The sequence below is a fragment of the Amblyomma maculatum genome, chromosome 1 (genome assembly GCF_055883805.1).
Source record: "Amblyomma maculatum isolate TAMU_Amacu chromosome 1, ASM5588380v1, whole genome shotgun sequence".
Lineage (NCBI taxonomy): Eukaryota > Metazoa > Arthropoda > Arachnida > Ixodida > Ixodidae > Amblyomma > Amblyomma maculatum.
The window spans coordinates 422,552,335-422,572,029 of record NC_139344.1 but is presented as its reverse complement, the minus strand read 5'-3'; the positions used below and the strand labels follow the sequence as shown (position 1 = coordinate 422,572,029).

Sequence of the window (19,695 nt, the reverse complement as noted above, 5' to 3'; positions counted from 1 at the left end):
ATTTATTGACAATAGTTGCTTGCATGAGCGAAATGATAAGCATACAAGGAGGAAGAAAGACAAGAAGGGAGCTAAGAAGCGCATATTGAAGGGTTGGTCATGCCATGTGCATTATTGCCACTTCAGGCTTTGCCCATTTGCGTTTTCCACCTAAGGCAAACTCGTAGTCTCTATTTGGCATTTCTTTCCAGGGCTAAACTGGCAGAGTCTCAATTCAAGCAATTTAAGATTTAGGGGTACACTTTAGCATTAAAGGTATGATGTGGTAGTGATTCACACACATGGGCGATGTTTCCTCACCTTATTCTTTATTTTTATTTATTGTCATTTTTATGCGATACTTACCATCAGTGATCATTTTCTTTCCATTCTAAGCATTTTAGCACCTTTGAATGCTCCTTTTTCCAGTGTTCAATTACTGCAATTATTTAATTACACAATAAATTTTACTAATTAGCATCATTAATAATTACAGTAAGCATTTTGACACTTGAACCCTTCTTTTCCAATTCTTCATTTATTTCATTTTTGATCAGTTGCACGAAATTTTCTTAACTAGCATCATCAAGCATTGCTTTTTCATTCAGAGTATTTTAACACCTTTGAACATCGTTCCTCATATTTCTCCAATTCATCAATTACAATGATTTCATTAATTGTCAATACCTATCATACACCAATAAATCATCGATCACTACAACCACAAATTAGCATGATTATTTGTTGATGCAGTCAATTTTTTCTGACGCGCTGCCAACAAGTACTACTAGTATGACACCAATGGCTTTTCTGATGAACGAACTATTTAAGACATCACTTAAAAAGTGAATCGAAATTTAAGAAGTTTCAAGAGCCCTTGAAAATCAGTGTTTAAATAAGAATATTCAAGGATTTTGAAGGGTCAATCCTGCCACTACTGCACATGATAGCCAACATTCAACTTTCATAGTTCTGACAGTTCATTTTCTAATAAATCTTGGTCCACATTAGCTGTGTGTAATGCTCCTAAACAAGTTCTAATGTCTGTGATGTTTGTAGTTTATATTGCTACGAAGATGACGCAGCGGGCAGTGGCACGGGGCAGAGCGCTCACGCCAGGTCCGCTGGCCATTAAAGCAGACTTCGTCATGTCATCACGTCGTTCTATTTCTGTTGTGTCGCCGTGTTCCATCGCTTGTCATGCCACCACGTAACAATATTCATAATATAAACATAATACACATAGTGTACACAACACATGACAGAATTTTAAATCTTTATAGTGAGTTACCACTAAGATCTCCGGTCACCGATTTTGCCTATCTTTACCTGAAGCCCGACGCTGAAACCCAAGCCTCGAACCATAACTGTTTAAAATGAAACAGGATGTGCTTTGCATTTGACTACCTTGGCTAAATGTGTTGCAATTTTTTCCTATGCAGTATGTTCACCTTAATGCTTCAGTAGGCAGCGGAACTTTTTGTCTGTGCCTTTAGCATTGCTATTTAACTGCTTACATATCGTTATTTTAAACACTTCCAGAAATACGTTGGTGCAGCCTGTGGAGATGGATTCTATAGCAAGGCGCACCTTATGATGTGCGTAATAGAGCCCAGTGATGAAACCATTACCTAATCAACTTTTTTCCCTTTGATTTTAGCATTCCAAATTAAAAATTTGAAGGCCACCACCATAAAAACACAAGTCCAGTTTGGTATTTTAGAGTCCAGCTCTTCGGCGCCCGTTCCTGCGTTTCGCGTCGTCCCTCATAACTAGCTCCGCAGCCGGGGCAGCGCGCTTGTGTTCGCCAAACCAAACCACAAACCAAACCAATTCTGGGATATCCATACTCATTTTACAGATGCATCACTTATCTACACGATGTGAATTTTCACAATGAGCAGACACCAGTGATAACATGCATCCTTTATTGCCATTGCTTCAAGGAGCCCTTGCACAATTCAAAAGCAACCACAGCTCTTTACAAACAGGGACAGCAGTTCAAACATTCCTACATTCCAGCAGCGGAACTGCTGGGTCGGCACAACATTGCAGATGTTTATTAGTACATAGCAACTGTAAAGGTCTTGACAGTCTCAAACAAATGCTTGAAGGCTTCTAGCTGAACAAGTTTTCAATCTCCCACTTTTCCAATATTAATATTGGCCAATATTATGCACTGCCTTTCAGTTCCCTTCCACACAATGACAATTACTAACAAACTCTTTCTCGATTACACAAGGGCATTACTGTAGAAACACCTCCGAGACTTGTGGTTAGGTGTCGGACAAGCCACAGAAAAACCAAACTCAGTCTCTATTCATCTATAATTTTTTGCTACATGATACAAAATGAAAAGCACTCCAAATCCTCCACGAAGATTCGTCAACATGAACTTCATGCAGAAGCATCCAAGTTTGAAGTAACCTCAACAATGGCAAAAGAAATGTGCCATCGAAAATTAATTCGTTAACAATCAGTTAGGAGCTTTGTAACAAGAGTGTCCAAAAATGCTAAACTCGGCACTGCTATACACTAGTCAACAGTATTGCACAGGGGTATAACAAGCTGCGCATAACCAACAACGAGCACTGTATCACACTGCGATAACAAAAGCGTGCAAAGTCACTCTACATAAAAGGTTCAACTTCGGAGTATTAAAACATTCGTTCCAGAGAGAAAAGAACAGTTTGACTTCTCAGCTACAAATGCATCCCTGGCAGCAATAGGATGCAATAGGAAGCAAACAGATTCCAATAGAGCTGTCTAAGTTTATGCATATGACATAATCGAAGTTAGGTACGGTTTGATCATGTGCAATGTGATCATGGTGTTCTATAAAAATATTGTTCTGTTGCCTTCCACTGCAACGTTTGCTAAAGTAACTAGATTGTTTTGCCTACTCCAACTTTCACACACGATTAACATGTGAAAACAGATTAAAGACAGACCAAATTAGCTTCCACTGAAGCAATGAAAACCTGTTATCTTGACATGGCCCGTACATAACATAAGCACGAAAAGGCTAAGTGGAGAAACTTCCAGCGCTCTTCAAATACTCCTACCCTCCTCATTATATGCCTTTCGTTAAACAACAGCACATTCTTTTATTTGTACTTATCATTTCTTTAGGATTTATGGTCACGCTTTCAACCTCCATCAAAACTACAGCAGTGCACATCCAGCACGAGAAGTTCACAAATCATGAAAGTATGCGTGTCATGAAAAGCTTAATTTTCGTAAGGACAACAAAACTACACTTCTTTTACTATACCAACGGAGAGCACCGGGATGGTGAACAAATGCAACTTTTCCTTGGTGCATATGCTTTATGTGCCAGCTGTACACTGACACTAGAGCCTAACTTACTAAAACCAAAAGACTGCCTCTCCTTCATTCTGCACCAATCCTAGAAAAAGACAGCGAGGCAGTCTCAACATGATAATGACTTTCCTTAAGTAAACATAAGAAGTTAGTAGCCATTAAAAAAAAAAACATTCTACAGTATACCAGGCAACACTGTGTGTTGTCAAGAATGAGGTTAGATTTCTCCACAGAGAACAACATTGGCATCCTTTTGATATCTGTGCACCAGTGTATTTTGCTTGGCAATGCAGTCTGCAGTTATGCAGAAATGTGTGCGAGTTTACTTGGTTTCCAACGCAGGCAGTTCCGTATCTATCATTATTCATACGAAATACCGTTTACTGCGTCACTCGCTTTTGCAAGGTCCCATGAATTGCAAGTCCATCTACACCCAGATCTACCACGACTTGCGCCCACAAGACTGCTCAGCTAACAAACAAAGATGTAGTATATACACACACACACACACGTTTCTTTTCTGCACACAATGTGTCACCACATGAAAAGTCAACATGAAAAACAAGACGTGAAGACAACAGGCCTAGCAGCCAGATGGCTCGCAAAAATACTTGGCTTTCATAACAAGGTCTGTAATAGTATAGCAGCCTCTTGTCAACATCATGGGAAGTGGGCGAGGGAATCATGACATCACAATGGAACTAAGGAAAATGGCTACAAAAATGACTTTTTCCTACTATGTACAAATTTGTTTTCATAACAGACGCACACACTAATACCCATTCATACAGAGACACTCGCAAACAAAAATGTACACGAAAAACAGAAAAAGCAAGTGTGAAATGATGATGCCAAGGTTGCCACAAGTTGAAACACATGACACTTTTTTTGTTTTTTTTTGTACTTTGCTTTGAAGGGCACAGACGTGAAAAACAGGCACACTGCTACATGGCTCTGTCCAGATGCAGCAACGTTAAGAAAAAAAAAATTAAAAAAGATAAAAAGAGAAAAAGTAACTAAGATGGCATATAAAGCGGCTGAGAAACAAACAAACAAAAAAGGCTAGGACCAAATGGTCTATTTCCTACCACTTTTGCCACGGGGGTTTTGAGGCTGTCTGTGCGCCCTGAAGAGTTGGCTTTGTACAGCGTTCGCAAGACAGAAGGCATTCAGCTTTGTGCCAAAACTAAAATGAGGAAGTCATTCAGCATCTAAACAAGCAACAATATTAAAAGAGCTGTTAAAGAGGGAGGGAGGGGGTTGACACTTCTGGAGAAGCAGCAACAGTAAAATACTCTGCACAATCGGGGCTACACTGATGAAACTTGGCATTAATGATGTGCAGACGTAGCAGTTATATAAAATTTGCAAAAGCAAAATTTCATGATATATTTTTATTTTCTTTAAACATTTTCCCATTCCTAAGGACTGGCTTGTAACACTGAGTTGAAATTAGTATGCTGAAAGACATATTTGTGCTAGTGAAACTAGAACTGTAAAGTTACAGCATTTCCTTCATCTTGAGTGAATTGACTCAATGAAAATGAAGGAAATGTAGAAAATGAAAAAATGTCCTTTTTTGTGTAGGCTTGCAATTGTGGTTCTACTGATGGAACATCGCAATGCTAGTTTCAAAGCTGTGTTATGAGCTTTTTCTGAGAAAAGGGGAGGGAAGGTCTCTAAGGAAATAAAAATCAATTGCAAAAGCTTCACTTCAAAAATTTTTTTTTTAATCTACTACTACTACTACTGCGAATACTTGCACAAAGATTATTTAATGCATCTGATTCTATAATTTAAGCTCAACATTTTGTTATTACTGCTTTGAACTTCTCCCCCACCGAAAGCACATCCTCAGCCTTGTTTCAGTATGCAGAAGAACTTAACACCTTTCAAAAATCATAAGTGCAGAAGAGAAGAAAACCATAAGTGTGAAGAGAGAAGAAAGAGGAGTTCAGTGCAATCCCCTACTCTTTCAAAGGCCCCACAGAAGGCTGTAGATGGGTTCATTTCACAACAATAGAATTAAAAATCTTTCCACTCATTAAGTGCTTGGAGAAGTGCCTTTAAAGGTCAGCCTAATGAGATTACCTACCATATTTTGGGGATTTTAAGCACATTTTTATTTTTACGAGCCGAAGCTGTTGGAGACCCAAGATGGTGTGGTGTCCGCAGTGCAATCTCCACTTCCTATGTTGCTGTGTTCCGATACTAAAAGCAACTGGCAAAGCAGGATGGCAAAAGCCAACCGAAAGCGACCCCAATTACTCAGTCAGCGTGTTGTCATGTAGACATGGAATTAGCAGCATTCGACTGCTGGAACTTCAAGGTTTGCAAAGTTTGTTTGCCAAATAAATGGTTATTTCTGGACGCCCGTCTCGTCGAGATATCAATGCAAAAATATCGGAAGCAGGGGGGGGGGGGGGGGGGACAAAAAAAGGGGGTGCTTAGGATCGGAGTAAATAGGTAATTACCGAATCATGCTACTTAACTTAAACCTCCTAAGTTAACATCGCAGGGGTGCCAAGGAAATACAAAGTAGCTTAACAGTTCCCAGTGTAATATGGAGTGTCAAGCAGCAACATAGACACTGACAGAATGATAAACACTGAATGTGCACCGAAAGGTATGGGATTTTCAATGCACACAAGCATATTGTGTAAAACAGTGCGATAAAAAGTACAAAGCGCTTTTTAACAAAAGACGCAGCCTCGACATTTTTTGACTTCCTCAACTCCAAAATTTCACACACATACCTGCACATGGAATCTTCACCATAATACAAAATTATGTAGTCATTCAGCTAAGCATTAAACGTACTCATGCACACACTTCACAATTACTAACAATAGAGTTTAAAACCGTTTAGCAAAATAAGCTCCTTTTTTAGGAACTGTGGCTCAATTTATGCAAGACACCCTGTGCACAGCTCGGCACATAACCATTGCTGCAGTAAGTAGAGGAAAAATAGTATACTGGCTCCTGCTTCCTAATCTGGTTTCACAACTAGTGATAAATTTGCGTTTCTTGCACTAGGGATCTGCATGCATTGCATTTGCATCTGTACGTACACTGCAAACATAAAACCTCAATCCTTTATCTGATAATATATGTGGACAGCACTGCAAAGCTCTATTAAGTCTGGTGTTTGCTTTTTGATTCTACTGCAAATCAGGAAATCTTTAGTTAAAACTACCATAAATAAAAGAAAATTTTTGCCTAATGCCAGAAACAATATGATGGTAAAATGAAAATTTTAGCTAATGCTTCCAACCAGCTTGTTCCACAACAAAAAGCGCAAAGTTTGACACTCTTTAGGAGTGTGAGATGCCGTATGATGCACTGCTTTTGCCAAAAGTCCAGTCAACAGGTTTTTGTTTCTTAGCCGTGAATCTGACCAATTATGGCACCTGTGTAAGGTAAGGAGAACCCTTGTTTTTACCTTTTGACAACTGCGGTCACCGGGGCTGCATTGAGAGCTCCTCTAAAGAGGCTGAGAAGCACACATCATATTTTTGCAAAGATTATGCCTGCACATGCTATAATACACATTAAGGATGCTGTCACTGGGAGACTTTGCAAAGACGCAATACCTCTACGCCGCATGTTTTAACTGTGCACAGTAATCATTCTAAAATTCAATAATAATAAAAATAAAAAGAAAATGCGGCTTTCAGTGCACGTGCCCAAACTGAAAAAGCAAAAGGCCTGAAACAGAAAGCTGATATCAAAATTTTTCAATGTTGCGCACTGACAGTAACAGATATATACGGAAGAGTTGGATGAACGATTTTCGATTTCCACTTCACGAATAGTATAGAAGTCGTGTTTTTGACCGCTGAATGGAAATTTCTTTCCATTATCTACATCAGGGGTGCTTAAACAAGACTGCACAATCAACTGCTACCTATCTAGACGCACTATAAACAAGCACATCTATTGTTTCTTTTTCTCCTAAAACAAACCAGCTGTCATGAAAACATGACATGCATGTTTTCAACACAATATAGTACACAAGCAACACTAAAACTTAACAAGGTCTGCGCGAGTTGGCACATACATACTCAGGCCTGAACGAAAGACGAACAACGCCTGTGAGCAAAACAAAATACACCTTCAGTGTACACTCAAGCTTATATTTATGCTTCTGGGTAAATGTTTACTCAGGTACATAATAATCATGAACTGGCTGCAATTGAATATGTCATTGCAAAGAAGAAATGCACAGCATAGGTGTGCTCGTGTTTCATTCCGGCCTGGCTTTACAACACCAACATTCCAAGATTGCCAGCCAAGTACTATACAAAAAGCACCATTCACACTTCTGTGGATGAATATGCATGAAACATCCACAGTGTCCCACCTAAAATGGCACATTTTGTACCAGTTATCCCAACAGACTAGCTGTACTGTTTGTATTTGGCTGGGATTTGCACTCATGGGAGCTGATAAGTAACAGACATCAAGCTGGTTTAAAGGCAAGCATACAGCCTGCCGTTCTTTAGATGTACTTTGATTAGAGTGACAGGGATAGTGAAATGGCAAAATGAGGCTCAAGAACAAAGAAACAGATGGGCTATCTATCCCCGCCTAGGAGCAAGCTAAAAAAGAAGGCACATGGACCGTATTCAAACATTAGTCCAGAAGGGCAATGGAGATAAAGCAATGCCTAGTATTCCTTCACAACAGTGCACACTTTGCAGAATTCATGGCGGCCCAAAAAAATAATGTAAGGCTTATAAGCAAACAGAACAGTTTACGCATCATACAGAAGTTTCAGCCATTGTCTAGAAGAACTAAAGGACTAACAACAATTGCATTGCTCGTATGCTCTTTCTCCTGCACGATTGCAATACACCTTGCCACATGCACAACCGTGACGCTGCACATAATTTGGCGGCAGGGGATTCTGCCTTTACACGTGCTTCTTATCTCGAAAGCATTTGATACATAATGTTCCACAATAAGAGATCTTTGTGACAAACTTTGCCCGGGCACTGAGCAACACTATCCTTTAGAGGCAATGAGAACTATCTCGCAAACACCAGAGAAGACATGCAGAACAGCAACTGCCTACCAACAAATGAGCACAGGCCACAAAGTCTTAAAGACCACCAAGCGGTTTGATGCAAGTGAAAAGAGTTCAACTGAAACTAAATTTTTATTCCTAAATTACAAGCATTCAAAGCAGGGGTGCCTGACTAAGTGCCACTCCACACACTCCCTGTTTATAAAAATTTCCAAACTTTATGCCTCAGGAAGTCTCAACAATATCTATAGACTGCGTTATAAAACACAGGAAGGCACCTCGCCTACTCTGGCTTTGAAGACAAAGGTGTTTTCCTTGACATCAAAATAAATGTTTCGAATCCCCCCTCCCCTCCCTCTCCTGATCTGCACAATGCACAATACAAAAAGAGCAGCTATTCTGCAAAGAATGGTTGGCGACGTTCATAAAGCAGAAAGTATAAGAGCAGAACACTTTGACCTCGAAGGTGTGTAAAATATGTCTGACTGAGCAGACTAAAAGAGGTGAATTCCAAAGGTCATTGGGAAGCAAGCACTAAGTACAGGAAACTGGGCAAGTTATGCCTAACAGAAGCCCATGGAGTCCAAAAGGCACATATTTTATTAAATGCAACTTTTGACGGACAGCTGTTTGAAGTAACCTGAAGGAAACCGCACAGTCTCTCATAACCTCCAACCACAATGATGGTGGGCTGGCAATGCACCACTTGGTAGTGAACCTCCGGAATTGAGAATAAAATTAAACCTTTGAATAGACTTTTTTTGATGTCTACAATTTGACATAAGGCAGGAAATCTTCATTTATTCCATTCAAGCTTTCCCTACCGTGTTTTTTGTAACACACACTGCATATGATGCTGCCTGCAATGGTCAGCAGCGCGGAAACGGGCCATCTCCATCATATTTCATGCCCACCGACTCAATGGGCATTATAGAGCTGTTCCGTGGGTCAGAGAAAAAGAAAACCACAGAGGGTTTTGACCAGCTGTGTGTTTGTGAACATGTTATGAGGCTTGTGCACAGATATCGCACTTCCCTCGTACAGCAAAAGCCCTTCATTTCCTATGCTGTTCAAATGTGCCAGAACCATCTTTTGGTTCTACTGTTTATGACTGCACTGATGCAGACTCCAGTAGCCATAAATGCTCTTATGTTTGAAACTAGCAGAACTCGCATTACTGCTATATGTTGCTTCCTAGTGATGTCTTGCTATGGGCTTCTTAAGGACAGATAATTCGGTACGGCTTCTTAAAGACATAATGCGGTACACAGCAAACAAGGTCTGTGCAGCCGTTCAGGATAACTGGTACACAACGTCACTTAAATAGTGATATTTTGTGCTGTGTAGACAGCCTGCACGGTATGCGGGGTAGGTGCTACACTGAGTAGCTATACTGCTACTCGGGAAAAAAGCTACAGCAAGGAAACCAGCAAGGCTTTCCTCAATTCTATGACAATGCAGCTTTTCAATAACCAGAAAAACATTTATCACAAATTCCGAGGGCAGAAATGAGATTGGCAGTGAAAGATATGGAATTTTGCGAATGGAAAACAGTAGGAATGTGTGAATATTCGAAATTTCCAATATGAATCGAATATGTTTGTTATTCAATTCTTAATCAAAACCTGACATTCAAAATTTTTGAATATTCTAAAATTATAGAATTCCGAAAATGTTGTAATTCAACTGCACGCTTCACCTCGATGCTTCACGGCACGAAGCATTCTCAAAACGCGACGAGGCCATTTCGTGAAGGTGACCTTCCCGACCGCGTGTGCAAAGCAAACCACATGACAGAACAGTGAAAAAAACGTCGTTCTCACTTGGGTTTCATCACAAATGCAGACAACCATAGTGCAGGCATTAATCAGATAAAATTACTGTGATGCAAACAGTTTTTGGTAGTTTTTTCAGGACCATTTTACAATTCGAGCTTTCGGTTTGGAATTTTTTTCTAGTCCCCTGAAGGTCAGATTAAAGAGATTTTATTCAGCAGCAAAATGGCAGCTCTAACCGATTTCATGCAGCTCTTTCCTGTACAAGAAACTGGCACACGAATCCTGCATAAAATTTATACTGGATTTTTCAGTAGGATATATACAGTTAAACCTCTATGTATCGAACTTCCATGCAGCGAATTCCTCGATATTGCGAAGTTTTTCAATTTCCCAACGCCGCCCCCATTGAAGTGAATTTATTTTAGAACTCCATGTAACGAACATGTCGCGGCAGTTGACCTTGATATAATGAACTCGAGGTGCCGACTGTCTCTTAGCTAGTGCAGAGTTAGGGGAAATTTGCCAGAACCCCGCCAGCTTCAGGACGCTAAAACACGAACTGAAGTGAGAACGCCTACTATAGCAACGAGTGACGCAGCAGATACAATGCGCCGTGTTACAGCGTCACTGTCTTAGTTTCAGTAAGCAGATTTTTTTTTAAAAAGAAGGGACAAAAACAACTAGAAAACAGCATTGTAGAACAGAAAACCACATCCGGGTTTTGACCAAAGTATGTCACAACAGACCAAAGGTTGTCTCGGACATTGTCACAAAACTCCTCGTGTGCACACTGGGCTGTTAAACTGGCAACTGTAAATGACAGTTTTCAGTGTCACTGATGCGACAGCGTTAAGGATCTCACGCCACAGGGAAGAAAACAATTACAGTTAAACCAGGTTTTAAAGAAATTGCAAAATGCCCACAAATTTTAATTATATCCAGGTTTTTGTAATAGTATGTAGTTTTTGCGTGAAGACTCTAAAGGACAATGCAGGACGGAAACCAAATTAAGAACTGAATGTAAGGGAAATCATCCTTCAAAGTACTTACAGCAAATGATAATTACCTAAAGTTATGGAAATGGTGAAGCATTTCGCAATCACACTGAGGGCGCAGTACCAGCGGGCAGACTGCAGCAGCAGCAGCGCCTACCTCCACCGCAGCTGGTACAAGGTGTCTAATAGAGGGAGGAGAGCGCACATGGTCGCACCTGCATTTTCACACACGTTCCCGCTCACTCGCTACTGTTGTCCCAGGAAACCAACCCTTGCCCCACGTCACCAGCCCTTTCCACTGTTCCCACTAGTCAATGCACAAGAGCTAGCAAGCAACCGCGTGGTGGTGATGGGTGCACACTGCTTGCCCCGTGTCTTTCTTCGTCCGACTATTTTTCGTTGATTTTGAGCACAAACTATGTAGTGCCATGTTCCAAAAGCGAAAGCAATGAAGATTGCTGCATTTGCCCCCGTAGATGCGTCGTCAGCGCTGAAGTACGGTGCGATGTATCAACTGTGGTTGCTCGTTGTGATTAAAGACATTCCTCTCACATCAGTTTGTATTTCACTGTCATGAAACTTCCAGGTTTTTACCAAATTTCCAGTAATAGAGTAGTAGCTAAGATATAGTCGACGCACATGATTTCGCTATATCAAGGTCAACTGCCACAACATGTTTGTCACATGGAGATTTCAAATACACGGGGAGCAGCATTAGGGAATACAGTCGACAACCGAAAATTCAAAAATCCGATTTTTCAGACATGCTCAATTAGGCAGAATTTTGCGGCACCGTGACATGCTTCATACAACTAATGTATATCAGCGCCCGAAATTTTGAACAAATCACGACTGACTGCTCGATTTTTCGAACTTCATTTGCATTTGCCGCAGCATCACTGTCAATACCAAAGCCTCCATATAAAGTATTGTGAGACGTCATTAATCCACGCTTCAAAGGGGTCGAAAATGGGATCATATAAAGCAGATTTTAAGCTAGAAATACGAGGTCCTTTACACGGTGCGAAGTAGTAGCTGCAAACACGACTCCTCCGCATTTCGAGGATGAGACAGATAATGGCTATGCGGTATAGCATACTCAAAATGCGGCGGCTCATTTAACATGGCCACAGGTCCGCTTTCGCGTCTGGACTTCGTCTAAGCCAGCATGTTTGCCCATAAGGCGCTGACAGCAGTACAGCCACTGAATGCTTGTTGTCTGTGTAAACACTGTGCGGCGAGAACATCAAGCATCAAACTGGGCGACTGACCGCTTCCACCACTTTGGTGGCAATCAAAAATTTATGCAAAGTGATTTTTTCTATAAAACCTGATTTTTCGAACGTTTTCGCAGTCCCTAGAGAGTCCAAAAAATTGGTCGCTACGTGGAGGTTCGTTACATAGAGGTATAAAATGTGATATTTCAGACTGCATGAATTTTTGGACGTTTTCATGGTCCCTAGAGAGTCCGAACAATCAGTTGTCGACTGTATCGAAGAATTCGCTACGTGGAGGTTCATTACATAGAGGTTTATCTTTAATCAAATTTAGGAACATGTCTAAGAATGTTCTTTCCGACTGATGCCAAAATTCTCAGGGTGTCTCCTGTAATCAAAGGAAAGTAACTGAGCTGAAGGAATTCGAACCCAGAAAGTTTGTGAAACTGGCATGCTGCCTGGCCTCAGGTCATGCTAGATCGCTGGTTCGAGCTGAATGGAGGTAGACTTAATGAATGCGCTGTAGTCTTTTACCTGGTGATTTCTCTTAGAGTCATGTACCCGTGCATTCATGAGCAATTATGAGCATGCAGAAAATTATGCGAAAAAGGCAAACATAGATTACAGTGTGAGGAACACTATGATGCATTAAGTCATCCGCTTTAAGACCAGCAGAGCCCACTGCATAACCACCCACAGGTGCTCGAAATAAAATTAAAACTGCCAAACGCTTACGCACCCATCACAGAGAAGAGCGGAACGTTTCCACTGCTCGCGGAGGCCGCCAGAGAATAATGCTGGGGGAAAAAAAAAAGGGGAGAAGCATGTCGTTGGGTGAGGCGAAGATGGGTACGACGAGAAGCAAGTCTCTGCATGAGCATTGCGTATGCTATGCGAATGGAATCCATAACCGCCATCGCATTTTACTCTTAACAGTGTAGCTGAAGTGTCTCCGATGCACTTTTGTCCAAAATGACCAAAAACAAGTTCGAAATGTTTTCCTTCACCGAATGCAGAGTGAATATTGATGGGAGTGCAACTCATGTTGTCACACACGTACACACAGATTGCCCCGACTAAGCGCATGAAATGACCACTTTGAAAACTCCTCTGCGATGAAATAAAATGCTGTTCTGCAGTGAAATGTCTCGCAAAGGATTATAGGAGGATTCAAAAAACCTGCCTTGAAAACTTCCGAAAAATGGGTGCAGGCAAGAAGAAGAAAATGCTGGAGTTGGCCCTCAGAATGAATGGGTGGCACAAAGGCTGCAAGAGGATGGATGATGACAAGAGTGTTGACGGCAAAGAGCCGTCGATGGAGTAACAAGCAGTACAGCAGAATTTCAATGATATGATCACGTCTACTTGCAAATCTGTTATAATCCCAAAAGTCATATGAGATGGGATGGTTTTAGGGTGATATGAATTAGTAAAATTCCCTGGCAGGAGTGCACTGTGTACGATGTGCATAATGTTACCTGTCATGAACACTCGTGTATCATTAGGAATTACAAAAATGTGCGAACCGTGACTCCACGCACATCACTGATGTTGCGATCGTTGATCGCGTGCTAAGCACAATGAGCAGTGAACGGTGGTGCTCGGCTGTATATAAATCCCGTGAGCTATGAACAAGTCTGCGACAGTACGTGTTCCATAGATTTCATATCATTTGAACGATAGCAATTGAGGATGATACAAATATTTCCTGTCGCCCTGTGGCACTTGCATCATCAAAGTTCCACTGTAGAATGGAAGCAGATATGAACGTTACTCCAGGCTTCTGAACTTCATTCTTTCAAATATGAAACTAAAGTGTGCGTTTGAATTGGAAGGGGAGGTGGGGTGGTCTTTTTAGACCTTGACAAACCACAGTATGTACAGCAAGCACACAGTGCAGGCCAGAAATTAGAACATGGTTTGTTAAGCCAGAGAGAAAGAGACTGCACTCTTGGTTCAATTCAGCACCCTTTCTGGGCAGACCATACAAGCAGCGATGGCTGGTCTAGTCTTTTTCTTGCTCCTCTTACCCTAGCTCTCAGAGGCCTCATGCTTCATGATGTGTTCAAGGCATGCCTACATCACACTTTGCAAACGTTGCCCTGCTCATTTGTTGGGAAGCAGCTGCTGCCAATGCACGACTTCATAGCCTTTGTATGCGAAGGCAGCCACTGGCAGGTGTGCAGCAGCAATGAAGCAGCTCCCTTGAGCTGTTACGTTGATGCGGCCGTGCTGCCCTCTTTTTGTGTACAAGTCATGCTTTCCTCCCTCGTGCCTCAGGACAAGCCATCCCGGTGCTGCTGAATCGCTTTCCAGATGCGGAGCTCAGGTCCTAGTCTGTGATAGTGTTTACGAGAAAAAGAAACGACACATGCTTTAACGTAATGCCAGCAGCCTTGACTTCACTGAAACCAAGAAACAACAACATTAAAGGTTTATTCCATACAGACAAACTTTCTCGGCCAGAGTTGTACTTGACAGTTCAGTGTCGTATTAACACGGTATTCAAACTAAAGGGAGATTGAAGTGAGGGCCTAACGTACTGCATCGTGCATTCATTCTCATACGACATGATTCAGCACAAGCTAGGAGTACATGCACATGTATGCCTTATTTCAATCTGTGAGATTAGTCTATGCATTTGCCATTATGCTTCCGTATGTGTGTTCTTCCATACCCTGCTGAAATCCCGAAACAGGATGGCAGTATCAACACAAGCACAATACAACACAGTACAACTTGCTTCGGTGAACAATCACGACATTTGGCACGAAACCTTGTTTACAAGCTTGAGCTGACACAGCCTGTTTATTTTATCTGGCCCAAATATCAAGCAAAATGTAGCAACTAAAAGGCAACTGAAGAGCATCAGGAGCTCTGCTGATGTGTACAATGTGTTGCAATATGAGAACTGTGTAATGTAAACTTCAGCTATGAACAATATTGGATACACAAGACCAGCATCATGTAATCCCTGGGAACTACAAGAATTAATCACAGTAAAAACACTTTATTTAATGGCACACTCACGCAGAAAGAGCACTAAAAGTAAAATGAAAATCAGGATGGATCAGTAAATTTACTCAAGAGTTAGAGATGGGGGCCCCCCCCCCCCCAGCGCTGAAATCAAATATATACTTCTTCAAATTGAAAAAAAGACACGGGCTGGTGCTTGATGCAACAAAGCCAGAAAGCTGCGAATGAAATACCTGCTAGCAAAATATTGTGAGGAAGCCCACCAAACACCGCAGCATGTCATATGTTCAGAGTTTCACAATACATAATTGAACAGTATTTGGATGTTCTGAATAGTAATAACTGTTCCCTTTTTTTGCATCAATCTCAAGGAATTTGGCATCCTAACAGAGATTTTTCTTTTAGAAAAAATTTGATCAACAATTTGTGCTGGATAAGCAGGATTGGTCACAAGCCAAAATGAAAAATATGCTTGTGAAAAGCCTGGCTTGTCTAAGCCTGTTACAGGGAGCTAGGAGTTTGTTTTCTGCTTTATATAGGTATATATATATATATATATATATATATATATATATATATATATATATATATATATATATATATATATATATATATATAAAAAGCAGCCTGCATGATGCCCTCACTTCTGTAAGTGAGAAGAGCAGAAAGCAGCATAGTAAAGAAGACGTACCGAAGACCAAGCCTTCGCAGGTCATCTCTTGTCATTAGATGCAGGACATCTTCCTTTGTGAACTGTTCTCTTGCAAACTGAAGCAAAGATAGAGGCAACAAAGCACAGGTTTTGCACGTTAAAAGTACGATATTAACAGAACGTTCCTGTTAAGAGTTCTCTAGAAGCACAGTTCTAACATATAATCATCATCATCATCAGCCTGATTATACCCACTGCAGGGTGAAGGCCTCTCACATATTTCTCCACTTAACCCGGTTCTGTGCTAGCTGCATCCACTTGACCCCTGCGAACTTCTTAATCTCATCCGCCCACCTAACTTTCTGCCGCCCCCTGCTACGGGTTTCCTTCCCTTGGAATCCAGTTTGTTACCCTCAGCGACCATCGGTTATCCTCTCTTCGCACTACATGTCCTGCCCATGTCCATTTCTTCTTAATTGCCACTAGAATGTCGGTAACTTGGGTTATTTCTCTGACCCACTCTGCACGCTTTCTATCTCTTAATGTTACCCCTACCATTTTTCGTTCCATAGCCCTCTGGGTTGTCCTCAACTTAAGTAGAACTCTCTTGGTTAGCCTCCACGTTTCAGCCCCATAAGTGAGTACAGGCAAGATGCAACTGTTGCATACTTTCCTCTTGAGCGATACCGGTAAGCTGCTAGTCATAATCTGCGAGTGCTTGCCAAATGCGCTCCATCCCAATCGTATTTTCCTTGTTATTTCCTTTTCGTGGTCCGGATCTGCGGTTACTACCTGTCCTAAGTAGACATATTCGCCTACTACTTCCAGTATTTCGCTACCTAATGTAAATTGCTGTTCCTTCCCGAGGCTGTGAACATTACCTTAGTCTTCTGCATATTGATTTTCAAGCCTACCTTTCTACTTTTCCTGTCTAGATCATCAATCATTATTTGCAGTTCATCCCCCGAGTTGTTTAGCAAGGCAATGTCATCAGCAAATCGCAAATTACTGAGGTATTCTCCATCTACCCTTATCCCTAACTGCTCCCATTCCAAGTCTCTGAATACTTCCTCTAAACAAGCTGTGAATAGTACTGGGGAGATTGTGTCTCCTTGCCTAACACCTTTCTTTATGGGAATTTTGTTACTTTCTTTATGCAGAACTATGGTTGCTGTGCAGCCACTATATATATCTTCCAGCACTTTCACATACGGCTCGTCTACCCCCTGATTTCGCAATGCCTGCATCACCGCCGAGGTTTCAACCGAGTTAAATGCTTTTTCGTAATCAATGAATGCTATGTATAAGGGCTGGTTATATTCCGAGCATTTTTCTATCACCTGATTGATGGTATGGATATGATCGATAGTAGAGTACCGTTTCCGAAACCCTGCTTGATCCTTTGCTTGATTGCAGTCTAAGGTTGTCCTGATTCTATTAGCGATTACCTTAGTAAACACCTTATACGTAACAGACAGTAAGCTGATTGGTCTGTAATTTTTAAGGTCCTTAGGGTCCCCTTTCTTGTGAATGAGGATAATGTTTGCATTCTTCAATGGTTCCGGTACCGTCGATGACACCAGGCACTGCGTATACAGGGTGGCCAGTTTTTCTAGCACGATATCCCCCCCGTCCTTCAGCAAATCTGTAGTTATCTGATACTCTCCAGCTGATTTCCCCCTTTTCATAGTTTCTAGTGCTTTCTTGACCTCGTCCTTCGTCACTGGTGGAACATCTGGCTGTTTTTCCCTACCGCCAATCTCATTACGGTCCTGACTACTTTAGCTACTGTAGAGATCTGTATAGAACTCCTCGGCTACTTTGACTATCTTTTCCACATTAGTGATGACATTGCCCGCCTTGTCCCTTATCGCATACATCTGGTTTTTGCCTATGCCCAATTTCTTCTTTACCGCTTTAAGGCTTCCCCCGTTCTTTACAGCATGCTCAATTTTCTCCATGTTATACTTCCTTATATCGGCCACATTGCGCTTATTGATTAGCTTTGATATCTCGGCCAATTCAATCTGGTCTGTTGGATTGGAAGCTTTCATACTCTGGCGTTTCTTAATCAAATCTTTCGTCTCCTTAGACAGCTTGATGGTATCCTCTCTAACTATCCTACCGCCTACTTCTACCGTGCACTCAGTAATGATATCCCTGAAATTATTGTTCCTTGCCTCTAGGGTAATGTCGCCATCCTCAGTTAGAGCTGAAAGCCTATTCTGTAGCGAGATCCTGAACTCTTCTGCCCTCCCCCTCACCGCTAATTCGTTGATGGGTTTCTTTCTTACTAATCTGTTGCGTTCTTTCTTCAGATTTAGGCTGAATCGGGACCTCACCATCCTGTGGTCACTGCATCGCACTTTCCTGATTACCTCTACATCTTGCATAATGGCGGGGGTTGAACACATTATGAAGTCGATTTCATTTTTAGTCTCTCCGTTAGGACTTTTCCATGTCCATTTCCGGTTCTTCCGTTTGCTGAAGAAGGTATTCATGATTCGTAAGTTATTGCGCTCTGCAAACTCAACTAGTAACTCCCCCCTGCTATTCCTAGAGCCAATGCCATAGTCACCTACTGCCTTGTCTCCTGCCTGTTTTTTCCCTACCTTGGCATTGAAATCGCCCATTAGTACAGTATACTGCGTCTTTACTTTTCGCATTGCCGATTCTATATCTTCATAGAAGCTTTCAACTGCCTGGTCATCATAACTACATGTAGGTGCATAGGCCTGTACAACCTTCAGTTTATGCCGCTTATTAAGCCTAATTACGATGCCTGCAACCCTCTCATTAATACTATAGAATTCATCTATATTACCCGCTATATACTTATTGACAAGGAAACCTACTCCTAGTTACCGCCTCTCTGGTAAGCCTCGATAACACAGTACATGCCCATCCTTCAGTACAGTATATGCCTCATTCGGCCTCCTAACCTCACTAAGCCCTATGACATCCCATTTCATGCCCTCTAGTTCCTCTAACAGCACTGCTAAACTAGCTTCACTAGCTAGGGTTCTAGCGTTAAGCGTAGCCAGGGTCAGTTTCCAATGGCGGCCTGTCCAGCGGAGCCAGGCTTTCTTAGCACCCCCTGCTGCGTCACAGGTCTGACCGCCGCCGTGGTCAGTTGTTCTGCAGCCGCTGGTGACTGAGGGCCGGGGTTTTATGGAGCTTATCATAGGAGGTTGCGGCCAATTACTGCACCAGGGTGGCCAACTCCTGTTCTGGTGAGGGAGTGCGTTGCCGGAGGTGTTCACCGGCATCAGGTCGCACCCCAAGCCTGTTTACGCAATTCCATCGACACGCGGATTTTAAAATTTTTTTTTATCTGGTGGAGAATTGCGCGGCACCGGGATTTGAACCCCGGTCCTCTTGCATGCGAGGCGGATGTTCTACCGCTACGCCACCGCTGCACTAACATATAATGTGTACCAGCTATGCCTGCATTTTCACCGACTGTTAAGATACTTTTCAGATCCCAAGGTTCTGACACACGAAGTCAGAGAAAGGCTTCCTAGCTGTATTTTCCAAAAGAGGGAAAAGGAAAAAAAAAAAAAAGAACAAATGTGCTTTAATCTTGATTTTCTAGGATGACTACCCGTCTACTTTGCAACAAAGCATCAAACGACCGCCATTCCGCACGAGACATAGTGTCTTGAGTGACATCACAGCCGACGGGAAAAGCCTCCACATTGCTCCAGCATGGATTCAACTGGAATTTTAGTCCGTAATACTATAC

The 19,695-nt window shown here is 41.8% G+C and overlaps 1 protein-coding gene across 11 annotated transcripts in view; it reads right to left on the bottom strand.

The window, feature by feature from the left end:
* Positions 1–1,890: 1,890 nt before the first annotated feature.
* Ask1 (apoptotic signal-regulating kinase 1) overlaps positions 1,891–19,695 on the bottom strand; it is a 177,056-nt gene continuing 159,251 nt past the window's right edge. For all 11 annotated transcript variants that reach the window (XM_084598099.1, XM_084598108.1, XM_084598103.1 and 8 more), the window contains 2 exons: positions 15,990–16,066; positions 1,891–14,659 (listed from right to left, as the gene is read on the bottom strand). In XM_084598099.1, the coding sequence (XP_084454225.1) occupies positions 14,599–14,659; positions 15,990–16,066 (138 nt within the window). In that variant the 3' untranslated portion in view covers positions 1,891–14,598. The remainder of the gene's footprint in view (positions 14,660–15,989; positions 16,067–19,695) is intronic.